General features: G+C 41.3%; 1 protein-coding gene across 1 annotated transcript in view; it reads left to right on the top strand.

Moving 5' to 3' along the window:
* Positions 1–19,095, top strand: part of LOC141146828 (voltage-gated delayed rectifier potassium channel KCNH8-like) — a 758,049-nt gene extending 738,954 nt beyond the window's left edge. The window contains exons 13-15 of the mRNA XM_073633462.1: positions 8,391–8,497; positions 9,376–9,419; positions 14,817–19,095. Coding sequence (XP_073489563.1) covers positions 8,391–8,497; positions 9,376–9,419; positions 14,817–15,566 — 901 coding nt within the window. The 3' untranslated portion in view covers positions 15,567–19,095. The remainder of the gene's footprint in view (positions 1–8,390; positions 8,498–9,375; positions 9,420–14,816) is intronic.
* Positions 19,096–19,603: the final 508 nt, after the last annotated feature.

The following is a 19,603-nucleotide window of genomic DNA, read 5'->3' as shown; positions in this document are numbered from 1 at the left end:
TGGGGACGGGAAGAGGCATAGCCTCCCATGGGAGTCTATGCTGGAAGTGGGTGCAAATACCTGTCTTAGACAGGTATCTGCACCCCCCTCCCCCCTGAAAGGTGCTAAATGTGACACCGGAGGGGGGGAGGGTTCCGAAAAGCGGAAGTTCCATTTTTGTGTGGAACTCCGCTTTAACTCCCTTCATCCATTATATGGAATCCTACTCCCCAAAAATATATGCCGATCTTATTAAATATTAGGCTGGAAAGGCTTGTATCTCCTTCTGATTAGGGCAATTCACCAAAGCATCCTCTAAAACCGCAGCAATCTTCCAGTGTGTTTCCTTCACAGCATCCATCCATGCAGGATCTTTTTGGAGCTGTGAAGGAAACACACTGTGCAGGATTGCTGCGGTTTTAGAGGCTGTTTTGGTGGATTGCCCTAATTGCAAATAATATCTTGCCTAGTCTACAACTGCCAAGGGGCTAGAATATAATTTAGGGACCCAGGCCAAGATAGAGTCACCAAAGCCCCATCTGCAAAGAATATATTTTAATGTAGTCTTAAGAAAAGAGAGTCAAGACATTGATTTTACCAGTTGTATATGGAGAACTACCCTTATCACATTATCTCCAGCCTGGCATCCCAGGATGAACCCCACCTGGTCTCTGTGTAAGTGATTGCAGGTGCTGGTTAAACTTGAGCTCAACATTTTTCCTAACAGGTGCATGTTATGCCGTGTACACACGAGTGGAATGTCCATCAGGAAAAGTCCGACAGGAGCTTTTCATCGTATATTCCGATCGTGTGTATGCCCCATCGGACTTTTTACATCGAAAATTCTGACGGACCTAGAAAGAGAACATGTTCTAAATTTTTCCGACTGAACCAATTCCTATCAGGAAAACCAATCGTCTATATGCTGTTCCGACGTACCAAAAACGATGCATGCTCTGAAGCAAGTAAGAGACAGAAGCTATTGGCTACTGGCTATTGAACTTTTCTAGTCCTGTCGTATGTGTTGTACGTCACCGCGTTCTGGATGGTCGGAATTTGGTGTGACTGTGTGTATGCAAGACAGCTTGAGCGGAATTCTGTCGGAAAAACCTTCTGAGTTTATTCCAACGGGAAAACCGATCATGTGTACAGGGCATTATTGTTTGCTCCCTGATTAATTTCCAGTTATGATTGTACCGAAAACACTGAAGGCACAGCTGAAATCATGGCTGTAAAGCCTAATGTATGTATGTGAAATATGTAACGCCTAATCCAGATCACTGGTGTGAGGCTGTTCATGAACAGAGAGCACACTACTGATTTTAAAATCAACATAATAATTCTCCTCCAAGACCTTGAAAGCAGCCCAATAATGCCCTCTTCAGCTTATGAATTTGAAGGCAAATCCCTCTTCACCAGCTCTTACAAAGTACTCAGAAATTGTGTTTTTTTTTAAATCCAACAAACTTTTATTTCTGGTAAGGAATTGTGTTTTAATGTCTTTCACAGTATGTTGTCAAACTACTACACTGTACCGGTATGCTTTGGGGTTGATTTGCTAAAGACATGTTGGTTTTCTTTGCAAGGGAAGTTGTACTTTTTAAAGGGTAAGTTCACCTTTGTACACTTTTTTTCTTTTCTAAATTCCAGCTCCCCTATGCACCAATGTAGCATCGATGTACTTTTTTTGAAAAAATATCAAAGCTTTCCATTAAATCTACAGTCACTTACTTTTCTTGTCCTAAACCGTGTTTCCAGACGTTTCCATTTGTAATGTCTTTCTTCCTGATCAGACTTTAGGTCAGACTTTAGCACACACCTTGCATCATCCACCCTCCCACTCCCAGGTAGACATTTTTTAAATGAAATGCAATCAATCAGTGATCACCCTTCTCACTAAATACAGACTGCATAGTGTATGGCCATATGGCAGTAAAAACCTCACCTCCACTCTAAAAAAAAAAGTTCTGAAGCTTCTTTGGGGCGATTGCTGCGTGTAGGGCAGCACATTCAGATGGATGGGCTGCCCTATGTGTGATGAGTGAAAATGCTCCAAAACTCCTCCTCCCCACCAAGCTAAAAAAAAAAACAAAAACCGCAGAGTTGTGAATGGGGTTTGACAGCTGAGTGTTTCTGTACACTCCTTTCTATGTACTTGTATAAAGATGGCCATACACTATGCAATCTGATTGTATATTTAGTGAGAAGTGTGATCACTGATTGATTGCATTTCATTTAAAAAACGTGCACCTGGGAATAGGAGGGTGGATGATGCAGGGTGTGTGCTAATGAGGTCAGATGGTCAACCCCTTCCTGTGTCATGACCTAAAGTCTGTAGGGAAGAAGACATTACTAATGGAAACGTGGATTAGGACAAGAAAAGTAAGTGACTGTAGATTTAATGGAAAGATTTGATATTTTTACAAAAAAGTACATGAATGCTATATTGGTACATAGAAAAAAGTGTACAAAGATGAACTTTACCCTCTAAGGGAATTTTCCACAGAGCTTATTGAATGAGGGGAAGCTCTGCTGACTTCCATCATCCAATCATGTGCAAGCAAAAATACTGTTTTGTTTATTTTCTTACACATGATTGGGTATTCTTTGCAAAGAAAATTCCCTTGCAATGTGAACAGCCTATTTGCCTTTAGTAAAGCAATCCCATTTGCTGAGACGCAGTTTTTCTACTCCCTATTTGCGCACTGGAATTTTAACATTACAGTCTGACAGGGCAATAAAAATGCCATGACAGTGATGTTTCGCTGCATGACCATGGTAATTTTAGCTTGGGCTTCAGCGTCTGACAGGTGGCACTGCCTGCCAAACTTGCTCATTGAGATCAATTGTGCCACAATGTAAAATTGCCATTCAGCAAGTAAAAAACAGGCACCAGGAGGTGGCAGTAGTGCCTATTGAATGCCTGCCAGTCGCTACTATACTGCCCTCTGAAAAGCTCCATAGGGCCCTACATAAGACCCTGCAAGGCAAAAGAGCCACTGTGAGCCTATATTTTAGCATCATAATTTGCAAAAAGAAAGCTTTAATATCAATGTCTTAATTTTCCATTGTTCCATTGCTGTTCAGTCACTGGACAACTACAATTCAAACTGTAAGCAATAGACAATAGTTTCCTATCTTTTTTCATATTACTGTGACATCCTGTGCTGTTAGTATAATGTCCTGGAACAATCTGAACTTCTGCAGATGCACTTTTATTCTGATACCAGACTGTGACTGCCTTCACTCCATATGCTAACCATTAGGTTTCCTGTAGATGCAGCACAATTTGACATTCAGCAATAACAAACTATTATAAAAATACAAAGAAAGCATCACACCAATTGTCACACCGCATTTCACACATTACAATATTTAATTCCCATAGATGCACTCCTAAACCTTGTGGACAGCCTTCCCAGAAGAGTTGAAGCTGTTATAGCTGCAAAGGGTGGGCCAACTCAATATTGAACCCTACAGACTAAGACTGGGATGCCATTAAAAATCATGTGCGTGTAAAGGCGGGTGTCACAATACTTTTGACAATATAGTGTATATAAGACTGTATTGCGATCCACCTCCTTGTTCTGCACCATGTGGACTCTCATTATCCATTGCATTGCTGCTGATCGTGGTACACCCAATCTTGGGATGTGTTGCTGAAGACCTCTTCTTGCTATGTAAGCTTGTCAGCCAGGACACATATTGGTGCTTCCTCGGCCACTAGCCAAGGTGAGCTGCCTACATTTATTTCATTTTTTAGATGTCCTCCGCCTTTGATTTGTTCTTCTATATATGTGAGGGAACCTCAAAGGTCCCATTTAAATTTTGGTCTTTCATAATCCTTAAATGAGGTGAAGCAAAATACTACATCCAATGGGTTTCCAAGGTTGAAAAAAGTCTCCCTTTATCAAGCCTTTGGAGGCTGCATGGAACTTGGTGGCAGTCCCCATAGAGATTCCTGGCATTCTTCATAATTTTGATGCATCCAAGTACTCAGTATGAGTTTCCAGACCCCGCTCTACCCAGCTGCTTGTGAAATTTCAGCACTACAGCTTTAGTAATACATCAATAATGTTTTAGAAACAGAAGTAAAATCTATTTATTACATTTTTAGTAAATTGAGAGAACACTGATATGATCAACTGGCTTGTATGTCAGAAGCAGCTGATATTCTTCAAACTAAGCATCACTTGACAGCTGTGTGAATGTAGAGGTTTTAATAACCCACTTAGTGATTTAGGTTACCTTTGATATTGCTATTATGGGCACTGAATTTAGGTCAGCAGATACATAAATAAAAATATATGACGTCAATGTAAACATAGATTAAGACCTAGAAAAATGTTCATCACATGGTTAACACATGTTAACTGTTCCAAAACTAGAATAACCTATTTTATTCCTAGTATTCCTCATCCACCAAGTTTTGTTTCTAACCTTTAAAATTCAAGAAAAAGTGTTACATTTGGGTAATTTTACAGTTTTACTGTAACCTTAAGCCTAATATTTCTTTTTTTATCCTTTAAATATATGCAATGCAGATGAACTTAAAAAAACTATATAAAATGTTTTTGATAAAACAATTTCTGTAGATACTTTAAAGTACAGTAGCACATGGAAAGCCAAATTGTATAGGATATGCACAAAGTAAATTCTGATAATGTTAATTATGGGTATGGCAATGTCTTTAGATATACAGGTCCAACACAACCTTTAAAATCTTATGGGAAACTTAAATATGAGAGCAATGTTTACATAATGTTTACAATATAAGACTGGAACACCCAGTTTGGCTCCCAATCAGGAGATGGGTCAAGAAGAGACTTATATTTGACTATAGTAGTATACACTATAATGTCAAAAGTATTGGAACACATACCTTTACACGCACATGAACTTTAATGTCATCCCAATCTTAGTCTGTAGGGTTCAATATTGAGGTGGCCCACCCTTTGCTGCTATAACAGTTTCAACTCTTCTGGGAAGGCTGTCCACAAAGTTTAGGAATGTGTCTGTTTGACCATTCTTCCAGAAGTGCATTTGTGAGGTCAGGCACTGATGTTGGATGTGAAGGCCTGGCTCGCAGTCTCCTCTCTAATTCAAAGGTGTTCTATCAGGTTGAGGTGCAGTCCAATCAAGTTCCTCCACCCCAAACTCGCTTATGTGACAGCCAAAGTGCTCTGGTTTGCAGAATGGTTATAGCTAGTTTTACTCTACCCAAATGAGATACACAATTATTTTTGACATCACAAGTTCTAGTTAATCAATGGGGTACTTGGAGATTTTGTTTAAAGATGCTTTCTTCAATCAGCAAGACCCAAAATAGTCTTTTTAAAAGACTCAAGGACAATTGAAGACACTGGCACTTCACCCCCTCAGAGGTGGCTCCAAAACTCTGAGAGGATCACAAAGTGAAATTGTCAGATGTCCTTAAACGTCCATGTCACTTTATTTATATAACAGAAAGACAACATAATTACCTATATTTTTATCAGAACCATATGTTGAATTGTAATTGTTTGCAGAGTCTGATATACTAAATTGTTAGTAGAAGCAATGCTGCATTGGTAGGAAAAAAAATCTTCCGACAGGACACGCTGGTCTGCTTTAATGGAGCGTTTCTATTTCCCTTACAGTATACAATCCTGATAAATTGGAAGCAACTTTTAAAAACACTGTACAGTCAAGCAGGTGATAGCTCTATTTCTTAAATAGATATCCAAATACCTATATTTGTAGGCTTTGCACAAAACAATGTATGTGGGGGGAGGTGGGGGGTAAGTGCTCTTTATCCCTGTGCCCACCCTATAAACATGGAGAGATTTCCCCTTAGTACTTAGAGATGGGAAGGATGTAGTTAGGGGAGTTGTTGGAGAATATCTAAGAAGAATGTAGTCAGCAGCTCTAAGTGTTTTCTTCACTTCAGGGGGAGAAACACAGTTTAGTTCAAAGGATCTCAACCCTAACCATGGTAAGAGAAAGCTTCATGTACAAAACTAAGTTTGCAATTGAGTACCCCCATTCCCAATTCATCCTAAAGTGGGATTGTTATTTTATCTGCAACCCTCCACAGGACTATTTATGGACTACATATTTACTGCTGAAGTACCAATTGTGTGTGTAGCACTAACTCTCAGTGGAGCTGCTGGTTTAAGCAGGCTTGTTACCTTCACTCTCCTGCTCTCTGTTTTACCGGCACCGGGTCTAGGGTTTCGTTGAGTTTACCTCTGGACGATACACGCACCAACACTTGAATACGTTTTCAATGCTTTATTAAACGATTTACTAAGAAAGTAGCAGGAAAGAGGCAGAAGGGAAACCGCAGAAGAAACTCAAATATCTTCTTATAAGATTGTTGATAAATGTCCTGGTATAATTTGGATATTACAATAGGATGCGCTCCCCTCGTGGGACACACTCTTTGCTCGCCTGGATAGACCTCTCTCACTTGTCTAGCAGCCAGTACGTAGCACGAACAAAAGTCTCTGCCACAGACTTATTTGGGATAAACCTGTACGATCCTCTGCCACAGGATGTACCGGTTTTTGGCAATGAACGTCAGTCACAGTGCTTGAACCTTTAAGCCAACCCGGCAACACTATGCTGTAGAGTTACTTTTTAGGATACATCCTCCAACTGAGTCACCAGGCCCCTCTCCAGACCAGCACGCTGCATGATCCTTCCATGACGGGTCCTCCCCTGGGATCTCCTCGGTTGTCCAGCTTCTTCCCTTCTGGATAGACAGCTCAGGACCATTCCTCGGCCGCTGTGGTAGGCCCCAGACAAGCTTCTGGGCCCACCCCCGCGCCGCAGCGGTGTGGGCCTCCGGAATGGAGGACCACGAGATTGCTCTCTAATGCATACCTGTCAGCCAGGATGGCCAGCAGGTGGCTGTAAAACGACCCCACAATATGGCGTCTGTCCCATAAATACCCTCGCCCAGAATGCAACTCGGAGGATCACCTCCACCAAATTGTCTCTGGGACAGAAGAGCATCCATACGCTTCGACACGTTGCCTTTCCAACACTGGCCAGTGATAACAGAGACACCCACCGGTCAGTATGGAAACACACACAATGTTAGCCAAGCTGAAACAGAGGCAAACCTAATCTATTTAACGAACAAGTTACTAAATTTACCTAACATATGGTAGATCGCAAATCTACCAGCGCTACATGTGGAATAATACATTATTATAAATTATATGGACTTTTCACCTTTTATTTTAATAATGAGTGGTGTTACAAAAGTCATGCCACTCTGGTGTAGTATGGAGTGAGTCCCATACAGGTAGAATAAAGGTGTTACACACATGGCCTTAGGCAGCCTGGGTCATAGGGAAGCAAAAGTCAATATATGGGACTGAAGAAACACCGTTCTGCTGGGGCTACCTGGGGGGGGGGGGGTAACTGGTAGCCGGCTCAGGCCAGGAGCAAATAGTGGAGATGGTGGTTCTTGCATCAGTTAGGTTCCATGATGCATTCACCTGGACGTTAGGGGTACTGCAATGTGGTTCCCTTTCGTAGTGCAGAACTCGCCTAGGGTACAGGCCTGAGACCACCAGGAAATGCAAGGCCTTGCTCATGTGTACTACAATGTCATGGCTCATAACCATGCCCGAGAGGACATGCTACAGAAATTGTGAAGCTACAGAGCTGGTAGAATGGGATGGACTTTACTGCTTCCTACCTGACAACCTAATCCAGCTGGGCCAACAACTGGCTTAAAAATCCAGCTCAGTGTCACCGTCTTACACGTGCATTTCCACGATAGGCCCCTGGTTAGGAGTTAATGGCCAGGACTAATGGGAGCTAATGGGAGCTACAAGCATAAAGTTATAAACTCTCACATGCAAGGGCCTCCTTACCCTCTTCTCTTTATTTGTATTGTAACTGTAGTGTCTCCTTTAAAGCACTGCAATAATAATAATCATCACCCCTGCCTATGATCTTAAGACCCCTTTCACACTGAGGCAGTTTTCAGGCTTTTTAGAGCTATAGCTCTAAAATAGCACCTGTAAAGCGCCTGAAAACTGCCTCCCATTCTCTGCAATGGGTGCTTTCACACCCGGGCGGTGTGCTTGTGGGATGTTCGGAAAAGTCCTGCAAGCAGCATCTTTGGGGCGGGTGAATGAATGGCAATGAATGGGCAGCGCCTCAACCCTGGAGTTTTTAACCCCTTATTTCGGGTTAAAAGAGTCCCGCTAGCGGGTGAAAAGCGGAAAAGTGGCGCTTAAACAGAGGTAACGAGCAACGCTTTACCACAAACGCAGCCGCGTCCCCAGTGTGCAAGGGGTCTACAGCTGCTTTCAATATCATTAAAAAGACAAATGCTCAAACAGTATATTATAATATATAGGCTGTACAGTATATGAGTGCAATCACTGATTGATGCTTTATTTCTGCAGATTTGTAGATGGCATTGAGACTGAGTGTAGTTCACCTACTACGCAGACATTTGATTTTAATACCAAACCTCTCAGCTCAGAAAACTCACCCAGATGTTCCAACTCAGGTAAGGATTTAAGTTGATGTGCCTGTACTGTCCAGCTTAGACTCAAGTCTTTTTAAAATCTGGTTTTAAAGTCTGTATTTACAAAGATTATAAGAATACAAAAAGACCAAGTTGCGGACAGTATAATAAATATCCATGCTAGACTTTCCGGTCTAGTATGGATTTTAAGGGGGAAACCTAAAACAAAAAAAGTGTGAGGTCCCCCCAAGAAACCTATACAAAACCCTTTTTTGAGCATGCAGCCTGGCGGGCCAGCAAAGTGACGGGGGGGGGGGGGGTGAGCCTGGTTTGGTTTAGAACGGGGCACACACCAAGCTGCGTGCTCTAGTGGGGGTCTAGTATGGATTTTTTTCTTGTAGGGGGAGGGGACACCCCTCTCTTTTATTCTCTTTTTTTTGCACAGGGTTCCCCTTTAAATCCCAAACCAGGTATAGAATTTTTTGGGGGTCCACACTTCTTTTGTGTGTGTGGGATTCCCTTCTGACATGCATGCCAGACCCTCATCATGGATAAAGGTCTGGTATGTATCTTTAGGGGAACTCCATGCATCCTTTTTTTTTGTGGGTGTCCTCATTAACATTTCTATCAGAACATCAAGAAGGATAAGGGTCCGGTGTAGATGAAAGGGCATCCCGGATGCTTATTTACAAATAGAAGTATTCGGCTAGGTGCTCTCCTTTAGAGGGAAAATAAAATCGCTACAGCTGCTGCATGGTTTTGCTGTAATTTTTAAACAGGCAATGTGAAAAGAAGAGAATAAATAACAGCAAATACATTCAGGATCCCTAGGCACACATGGCTCTAAAGTAATTTCAGTAATTTTATGTGGTGTGCAATGTGTATGGTGGAAACTATCACACATTATATTTTTCTTACAGAAAATGTGGAAACCCGGAAGAGTATTGTGAAACTGAATCAGGAGGTGAGGACTATTTTTGTAGTAATTGTTTAGACCTAAATAGTAATAGCTAAATGAGGAGAGTGCATTGTATTAGCAGTCTGGAATACTTGGTCCTGGTCTACACACCACTCTGAAACCATATATGAAGCAGTTCCGTGTTAAACCCTTTTTGCGTGGGATCACGTACATAGTTATACCATACTTGAGGGTTTTGCGTTTTTTTTTTTCACATGCGGTGTATGCAAAAAAAGTAATACAACTGTAGGTTACGTAAAAATTCTATTCCCTTTTAATTAAATACTTAAAGCAGTTTTAAAGAATAAAAAAATTGTATATATTGCTGCTTACCAATCCATAAATGTGATAGTTGAATTTGCTTTCTTTTTTTAAGGCTTTTTTCCTTTTTGTTCACCTGGTGATTCAGCCAGTAATGCATTTCCTGTCTTAAGGTATCTGCATTCTAAGGCAGGAGCAACAGAGACACTTTTGGACATTAGCATTGTCAATCTCAGGAGAGGGTAGTGTTAAGGCCCATACACATGATTGGATTTTTAAACAACAAACATGCAAATTAGCTGTTCTAAGGCAACATCCGACCGTGTGTACGCTCCATCGGACAAACTTTTTTGGTTTTCATCGGACAAATGTTGGCTGTGCGAACAGTCAAACTTGGCGGCAACAAAAGTCCGACATCGGCAAGTCCGATCGTGTGTACACAAAACCATCGGACTTTAATACAAATACAAACACGCAAGCTCAGAACCAATGCAAAAGATCAGACAACAATACAGAAGTTGACCAAAGGGTGGCGCCGGAAAATAGAACGTCCTCTTTTGAAGTGTCGTCAGTATGTTGAAACGTCACTACGTTCGTATTTGTTGCCTAAAAAGTCCTGCCGTGTGTATGCTTAACAAGTTCATGGGCAACACCCTTTGTACAGAAATCCACGGGAAAGTTTGTATAAAGTCCAATCGTGTGTATGAGGCTTTAGATGCACTAACAGATTTAAAGTGATTGTAAACGATCAGCTTGTAAAACAACCCATTCAGTTTAAAATAGAAATGAAAGACAAAACATTTTTGCATAGATATAAAAAAACATTGTAAATACTTTTTTCCCTTTTTTTATAAGTGATCACACAATTTCCGTTCTCGTTTGCATAAGAGCTGGGGGGGGGGGGTTTGGGAGAGGAGAAGCAGCAGCACACTGAGCTTCCTAGTGAATGACTGTGCAGCATGGGGGGGGGGGGTGTCAGGACAAGTCTGTTCATTGGAGGAGAGTACACCAAGTTCCCAACATAGCCAGAGAACTGGCCACGCTGTGCTCTCCTGCTTAGTGTGGTCAGTTTTTAATAGAAAAGAAAGGAGACTAGCAGGAACATCAGGGATTTCACATAAAGGAAGCAATACAAAGAGAACAGGATTCTTTCTTATACAAGTACATGGTATAGCATGCACATATTCGGAATATGAAGTGCTGGGCTAACAAATGCTTTAAATGGACTTGACTAACAAATTAAAGCTGATCTCCACCTTTAAAGCCACATTAAAGCCTTGTTTTGTTTTAAATACAAACATGTTATGCTTACCTGCAGCCTGGATCCTCTTCTTCTTGAGTCCCACGTAGGCACTCCTGGCTCCTTCCTTTCCTGCTAGGTGCCCCAAACAGGTGCACTCCCGAGCCGTGTCTGTGTGCTCATTTATACACAGAGCCGCAGCTTGGCCCCGTTCCCTCCGCCAGTAGCTCCTGCTGCTGCCAAAAGCCAATCAGGAGTGTGAATCCCTGAAGAGGCAAGGCTCTTATGGACATTGCTTGATCGAGAGGGGGCTCAGGTAAGTATTGGGGGGGGGGGCTGCTGCACACAGAAGATTTTTTAATTTCATGCATAGGATGCATGAAGGAAAAACACCCTGTGCCTTTACAACCTCTTTAACCACTTCCCGACCGCCGCACGACAATGTACGTCCTAAGTTTGAAGGGGTATATCGTTGTTATGGCAGCAGCTAGCTGCCATAAACCCGGTATCCCCGTTTTCGTGCGGCGGCCGGCTTTTAGATAAAAGTGGTCCCTGCAGCGGATTCGCCGCGAGATCACTTTTATCGGTGGCGGGAGAGGGCCCCCCCCCCTCCCGCCGCGATCCGGTGCCCTCCGCCGCTTACCGGAGCCGTCGGTAGCGGCGGAGGCGATCGCGTCCTGTGCCATTGTGTGTCTGGAGACGAGTGAGGCCAAGATGGCGCTCACTCGTCTCCATGACACTGCTGGGCGGAAGCGACGTCAAAACGTCACTTCCGTCCACGCCTCTTAAAGGCATATTTTTTCAAATGTCATTTTTCTAAATGACTTTTTTTTTTTTTTTATTGCATTTTAGTGTAAATATGAGATCTGAGGTCTTTTTGACCCCAGATCTCATATTTAACCTCCCTGGCGGTATGATTATTTCAGATTTTAGGTGCTGAAAGCGGTACCATTATTTTGCACAGAAATTTGGCGTTTTATATTGTAGGCCTGTAATTCTTAGGAATAGTTCACTTAAATCTGTCCAAACAAGAGTCTAGTAGACATCCCGGGTATGATAAAGTTTGAAAAACGAAATAAAAAATTATAATATAATAAATAACTATAAATAATTAAAACACATAATAATATAATAATAATAAAAATTATATAATAATGTAATCAAATCAAAAACACTGAAATTTGCTCAGTTCCAGAATTGTAGCTTTTATTACTTTTAGTGTTTGATGACGGATCTCCCCACAAATCACTATCGCTCAATTCTGCAAGTGATTATAATTTATTATCGCTTTTTTCTAGCTGGTCTAAAACCACTTTTGATGTAAAGAGACAGTTTTGGTTGCTATGGACAATCTCCAGTTTCCAGGCAGAAAGAACAGTTTTATATATATAAAACTGCATGCAGGACACTGGGCAGACCACTAGGGACAAAGGGGATGTGTAGTTATTTGATACAGTACTGTAATCTGTAAGATTACAGTATGCTGTATCTATACTGTGTGTTTCACTTTTGAATTTACCGCCGAACTCCGTCCCCGTGCGTCGCAACGCTCGCAGGGAACGGAGCTCGGCACTGTGAATCGAGCGAGACACAGCGGCTCGCCGATCACAGCGGGGAGACATCGCAGGAACCAGGGGACAAGGTAAGTAAACTCTTCCTGGATCCTGCGATGCAAGCCCGAGTCTGGCTCGGGGATACCGCTTTTGGTATGTAAAATCCACCCCGAGCCAGACTCGGGAATACCGCCAGGGGGGTTAAGAGGTCCTGCCATGCTTTTTTCTATTACAAGGGATGTTTAAATTCCTTGTAATAGAAATAAAAGTGACACAATTTTTTTTTTTTTAAACAGTGTAAAAATAAATAAAATATTGTAAAATAAATAATAAAAATAAAAAAAAAAATTCTTAAAACCCCCCTGTCCCGACGAGCTCGCGCGCAGAAGCGAACGCATACGCGAGTAGCGCCCGCATATGAAAACGGTGGTCAAACCACACATGTGAGGTATCGCCGCGACCGGTAGAGCGAGAGCAATAATTCTAACCCTAGACCTCCTCTGTAGCGCAAAATATGCAACCTGTAGAATTTTTTAAACGTCGCCTATGGAGATTTTTGAGGGTAAAAGTTTGACGCTATTCCACGAGCGGGCGCAATTTTCAAGCATGACATGTTGGGTATCAATTTACTTGGCGTAACATTATATTTCACAATATAAAAAAAAATTGGGATAACTTTACTGTTGTTTTATTTTTTTATTCAAAAAAGTGAATTTTTTCCAAAAAAAGTGCGCTTATAAGACCGCTGCGCAAATACGGTGCAAAAAAAAGTATTGCAATGACCGCCATTGTATTTTCTAGGGTGTTAGAAGAAAAACCATATATAATGTTTGGGGGTTCTAAGTAATTTTCTAGCAGAAAAACCTGTTTTAAACATGTAAACACCTAAAATCCAAAACGACGCTGGTCTTAAAGTGGTTAATGGCCCTTTAAATAGTTTAAGAACTAATTTTAGAATTGGTTTTAGGACTATTTACTGCACTGACAGGTGCTATAGCCATTTACAGGAGGCTGTGTATTCTATGAATGAACGCAAAGCTTTCTCTGGCTGAATCAGAGATCATAGTGTCTTTTGCCTGCCTCTCTGCCTCGGCCATTGAAAGGAAGCTTTCTAATTCATTCAGAGAATACAATCTTCCAGTGAATGGCTGAGCCCCATTCCACTGCCTGAACTGGGGCTACATACAGGTAATACAGCACACCCATTAGTGCAGTAAATAGTTTGTTTGGGTCAGCTTGGGCCAAACTATTGAAAGGGATATTAAACATGGAAATCAGTTTCACAGCTGAACTCCAGTTAAACAGTTGCAGCAACCTTTTTTTTTTCTTTTTGGGTAAAGATTTGAGCGAATGAATATACTCTGACTATCGTAAGCACCCAGGGTTAGTATGCCGCAACACCCTGACACTTTTGCTGAACAGGTTAGACTGTTACAGGAAGTTGAAAACTAACAGACTTACTGGCATAGTTAACAGGTGGAAATAAAGGGAAAAAAATCCACAAAAGGGAAACAAATGCAGCCACCACATCTAAAAATTGTTAAGCTGCAATAAATTGATGTTTTTGGGTATATTAATCACTTTAAAACGAATAGAAAGAATTGGTATGTTATGCTTCTGGAAATGGACTGACATGTTTTCTATGTTTTCCCTTTTACAAAAAGAAATCTCTATCATTGATCTAGGTAATTAGAGAGCACAGCATCATTGTGTCCCACTCCCACCTTCTAACAGGGATAAAAGAGAACTCCAGGCAAGAGAAAAGTTTGACAAACAGGTTACTCTAATGCCGCGTACACACGGGCAGACTTTTTGAACCGGACTGGTCCGACAAAATTTTCGGACTTTCGACGGACTTCCGATGGACCGTCTAACGAATGGACTTGCCTACACACGATCACACCAAAGTCCGACGGATTTGTACGTGATGACGTACACCTAGCGTCGGTTTTTGTCCGTCGGACTAGCATACAGACGAGCGGATTTCTGGGTCCGGTGGAGTTACGACGTAAAGATTTGAAGCCTGTTCCAAATCTAAAGTCCGTCAGATTTGCAACTCGAAAAGTCTGCTGAAGGTACGGTGAAGCCCACACACGATCGGATTGTCCACCGGATTTGGTCCGTTGGCGTCCGTCAGACCAGTCCGGTCGAAAAGTCCGACCGTGTGCGCCCCATTAGGTACTGACCCCCCTCTGGATGCCCTGTGAAGATCACTGAATACAATGCTATACTAGGTTGTTGATTTTATGGTGTTGATCACAACTTTTATAATTACATAGTAGGTGTTCTCTGTTGCAACATGTCTTTTAATGACTCTTTATGTAATTAACTTTATTTTTTCACCCTCAGATGACTGCCCTTTCTCAACAAGTTACCCAGCTGAGTAAGGATCTGAATGAGATGCTACAGCTTATGAGGCCTGTGCTCCTCAACCAGAACTTTATAACATCTCCCTCAGTGGGTCTTCTCACCCCTAGCCTCAACAACACCTACAGTAACAGCAGTGGTTTCTGTAGTGGGCAGCAGTCCCAAGTTACCATTCCAAGCCTTGTTGGATCATCCTGTCCTGGTCAGCCAAGGGTAGATGGAGCACAATCTAACACAGCATGGATGGAGGCCTTACCCCAGCCGCCTCAGGCAGTCCAGCCAGAGAACTTGTGCAGAAAGAACGTTCATCCTGCACTTTCTCTGGATTCATTCCTTAGACATTCATGCCCTCACCACAGACAGCTTAGAAGCTGTGGTCCTCTGACTGTGAATCAGTCTCTGTCCCCATGTCATGGCCATTTCCCCCAAACACAAATGAACCACGTGAGCCAGGTATCCCATAGCAATTCATCCCCAGTAATGGCTGCTCATCAACAATCTAACAAGCAGAATGAAGTACAGAAGTCCAGCCCCAGCTTCACATCCAGGAGATCATTGTGTAGCCCTCAAGATGCTGACCCAGTAAAGGACCGAGTGGTTGACCTTTTGGGACTGATGTCAAGAGACTATAGAGAGACATCTCCTGCTGCTTTGGAACTGGTCCGTAGTTCATCTGGAGACTCCCAAGGAGACATTATCAGGTTTATAGATGATGAGGGTACCAATGTGTAGGCGGGAAAAGCCATGGCGAAGCCAAAGCACTGACCGTGGAGATGTTTACCAAAGTGTACCTCTCCAAGGCTTGACCAAGCTACTGTAGGAGAAAATTATCTTGATGACAACAGAATGTCTAAATACTGCCAGTTTTCTTTCTCATTGCCACAATGCTGCTAATTAGGCAATGAGAGACACAATCATAAATTTCCAAATCATTTTTTTTTCTTGCAAAAATCATACTTTATACGAGAAAAAAATAAACCATTTATAGTGAGGGTAAATTGGGCTGATACGGATTACAGCTAAATTATTTCTCAACTTTAGACAGCGGAACTGCTAAATTTGAGAAGCGTTACAAATTAGTTTATAGAGCTTTCTAGCTAAAGACTCAAAGTACACAAAAGTTAAGGGGAACAAAGGTGTGATTTTCAAAAGATTTATGGCATGGAATGAATTGTTTCTTATAGCATGATATTAATTTAAACAACTGTTAGGACACAGAATACAAGTTTGAGCCAAATATTTTAAAAGGGAACATTTCTGGATGGTTTAAACTTTTTTCTTTCTTTTTTGAGTAAACAAAGGACCTTATTTTTCTATATTTGCTACTTGAAGGTTTATACTAAACTTTTTTTGTTTTCTTTGTCATTCCAAAGCAGAGAATTTTATTTAAGCCCTTTCATTGCTAGAGGGGACATATAAGCACATTCTTCTGCTGTGTTGCTGGGCCCTCTGGCAGGGAAATGCGTACAAAAAAGGGAACAAATTAAAAGTGCATGCTGTGCAACGCATGGGGCATTTTCTGGGAGGAGATGTATCTGAGCAACTGGAAGAATCTATTTATTTTGCTTTAATAAAGATAATATATTAAACAAAAACGTTCTTGTTAATATTTGACAATTATAAAAAAGTTATTTCCATTAAATATGTAACGTCTTACACAGAGAGGGATTGTCGTGTTTTCATGTTTGGGTGAAATACAGAAGTATTTACACCGCTATTTTATGATGCAGTTTGCACCGTGTTTATATAGCATCAACATATGCAACAGTTCTGAAGCACTACTCAAAGTAATGCTAGTAATCTCAAAGTTGCTGTTAAAAAGAAAAATATTTGGTTCAGTCTGCCTTTACATACTTTACAATGTATTTGGTGCCAATTCCTTTTATTTTTTTTGCTGTTGCTTTGGTTTTTTTTTTTGTCTCTGTCCCATCAGGGAAATTTCCTTTCACTTTCTGTCCCAGAGTCACAGCAGGAAGTAAAACAAAACCTCTCCAGAGCGAGGAAAATGTTTCTCTTAATTGTCAGCAGAATAAATTTGCAAATTGGATGATTTATGACTAGTAGGACAAATATAGTGGGTGTGTTTCCCCAGTGGGGACACAAACAGCAATAAAATTGAGACAAATTCTAACTTTTGCTTTATACAAATCTGAAAAAATGGATTTTACATAAGATTAAAAAAGTAGACACATGCCAAACTGATATTTTGTCTTTGGATATATGCTGGTGGATGTGTCTGATACTGGCTCCCTGAGGCGTTGATTTACTAAAGGCAAATATGCTGTTCACTTTGTAAAGGAAATTTATTTTAGCTTAAAAAAACCCTATAACTAAAATCTGTAAATCTACTGGCTTCCGCAATCTAAGACTAACCTATCTAGCCCTGTAAAGAACAAATTGCTATACAGTTGTGTGAAAAAGTATTTTCCCTCTTTCTGATTTTTTATTTTTTTGCATATTTGTCACACTTAAATGACTCCGATCAAACAAATTTTATTATTACACAAAGATAACCCGAGTGCATACAAAATGCAGTTTTTAAATGATGGTTTAATTTATTAAGGCAAAAAGCTGTCCAAACCTGCCTGGCTTTATGTGAAAAGGTAATTGCCCCCTAAACCTAATAACTAATTGTGCCACCCTTGGTAGCAACAACTTCAATCAAGCGTTTGCTATAACTGGCAATGAGTCTTTCACATTGCTGTGGAGCAATTTTGGCCCACTCTTCTTTGCAGAATTGTTTTAATTTAGCCACATTGGAGTGTTTTCCAGCTTGAAGGCCTGTGTAAGGTCATGATACAGCATCTCAACTGGATTTAAGTCCGGGCTTTGACTAGGCCACCCAAAACCTAAATTTTGCTTTGTTTGAACCATTTGGAGGTGGACTTGCTGTTGTGTTTCAGATCATTGTCCTGCTGCGTAACCCAAGTGCACTTGAGCTTGAGGTCACAAACTGATGGCCGGACATTCTCCTTTAGGATTTTCTGGTAGAGCTCAGAATTCATGGTTCCATCAATTATAGTATGTCGTCCAGGTCCTGAAGCTGCAAATCAGCCCCAGACCATCACGCTACCACCACCATGTCTCACTGTTGGTATGAAAAGAAAAAGATTTGCCTTTGTTAACTGATGGAAAACTGTCTGTTGATCCCATCCTCATATACATATAGTAAAACCAATTTCCTCAGAGAAATGGGACTTTGAATGGATCACAGACAGGAAATTTGTAGAAAATAATTGGATTTTATTACATGAACAGACAACTCATGGTGAAAAACACAATACTTGGCGTGGCTCATATTGTCAAACGACTCAACTCTGTAGTTTGACTGACAATATGAGCCACGGCAAGTAATCTCAGGAGTAAGATCATTACAAATTCTTCAGTGTAGGTGATACCTTTTCCTGCACTGTGTCCCGTCCAACTACCAGATAAATTAGGATATGGACAGTTAGATCATGCCTAAATCTGGCTGATTTTTCACGGATCTGTTTTGGCACACAAATGTTAAAACTTCTGAATTAATTTTTACACACTCCCGGCAGCCAAAAATTCTTCCCTGCTCATTACAGCATATCCTTAGGGCAAACACCCCTTTCTGGGTGTGTGGCAGTTTGATCTACGGGTGCTTGTGACGGATGGATATTCTCCTCTGACCCTTTTATGTGTGGCATGATGTGTGGCTTTTTGTGATCTGTTAGTGTGCTTCACTTTGTCAGACAGCTTCTACTTATGTGATTTCTAGATTCAACAGGTCTGGCAGTAAACAAGCCTGGGTGTGGCAAGTGAAATTTAGCTTAGCTTTCCAAAAAAATGTGGTTAATCACAGTTCATTCATGATTCAGCATGGGAGGGGCAACTACTTTTTCACACATATCTTTTCTGAAGCCGCTCTGGCCCGGTCTCCAGCGGTGAAGGCTCTGTGCAGGAGCCAGCCAACAAAGGCTGTGAAATTAATGGGAAGTGATGTCATGCATAGAGTTACTATGGGGCTTCTGTTGCCGGCTGCCTCCTTTGCACCGACCTCCACAGCAAATCCGCCGCTGACAGTTTAGTATGAGACCGGACTGGAACAACTTCAGAAAAGGTATGTATAGTGATTTCTTCTTTACAGGGCTTGATAGGTTAGTATTAGATTGTGGATAGGTTGAGGAAAGAAAACTCTGCTCCAGGTGGGTGAAGAAGGACAAATGGACAGGTGAGCTGGGGAAAGGAGTCCTACGGGTGCTCGCCAGCTGTACACAATTGCAAGGAAGAAATGGATGGCTGCACACCAATACCGTAAAATCCCTTTATTCTTCAATCATAAAAACATGAAAAAACACCACAGGATGATAGCAGAACAATAGCAGGTAGACGCGTTTCACACAGTAACCCTGTGCTTACTCATTCGTAATTGGTAATGAGTAAGTGCAGGGTTACTGTGTGAAACGCATCTACCTACTATTGTTTTGCCCACATCCTGTAGTTTTTTCATGTTTTTATGATTGAAGAATAAAGGGACTTTACAGAATTGGTGTGCAACCATCCATTTCTTCCTTTAGATTGTGGATGCAAGTAGATTTACAGATTTTAGTTTTAGGAAGAACTTCTACTTTAATGAATGTGGTAAAAAAAAATTTAATGCTGAAAAACCCAGAAGCACATATAGATCTGGTGGAGTGTGCCTTAACAGGGAAGCAAACAACCCTATATTTTTGAATATAAAACACAAAGGATGTCTTGTCTAATCCACCTAGCAATAGTGGAGCGGGAGGCAGAAAGGCCAA

This window comes from Aquarana catesbeiana, linkage group LG06 (assembly GCF_042186555.1).
Source record: "Aquarana catesbeiana isolate 2022-GZ linkage group LG06, ASM4218655v1, whole genome shotgun sequence".
Classification (NCBI taxonomy): Eukaryota; Metazoa; Chordata; class Amphibia; order Anura; family Ranidae; genus Aquarana; species Aquarana catesbeiana.
Note: the sequence above shows the minus strand (reverse complement) of the source record. Positions and strands in the feature narration are given on the sequence as shown.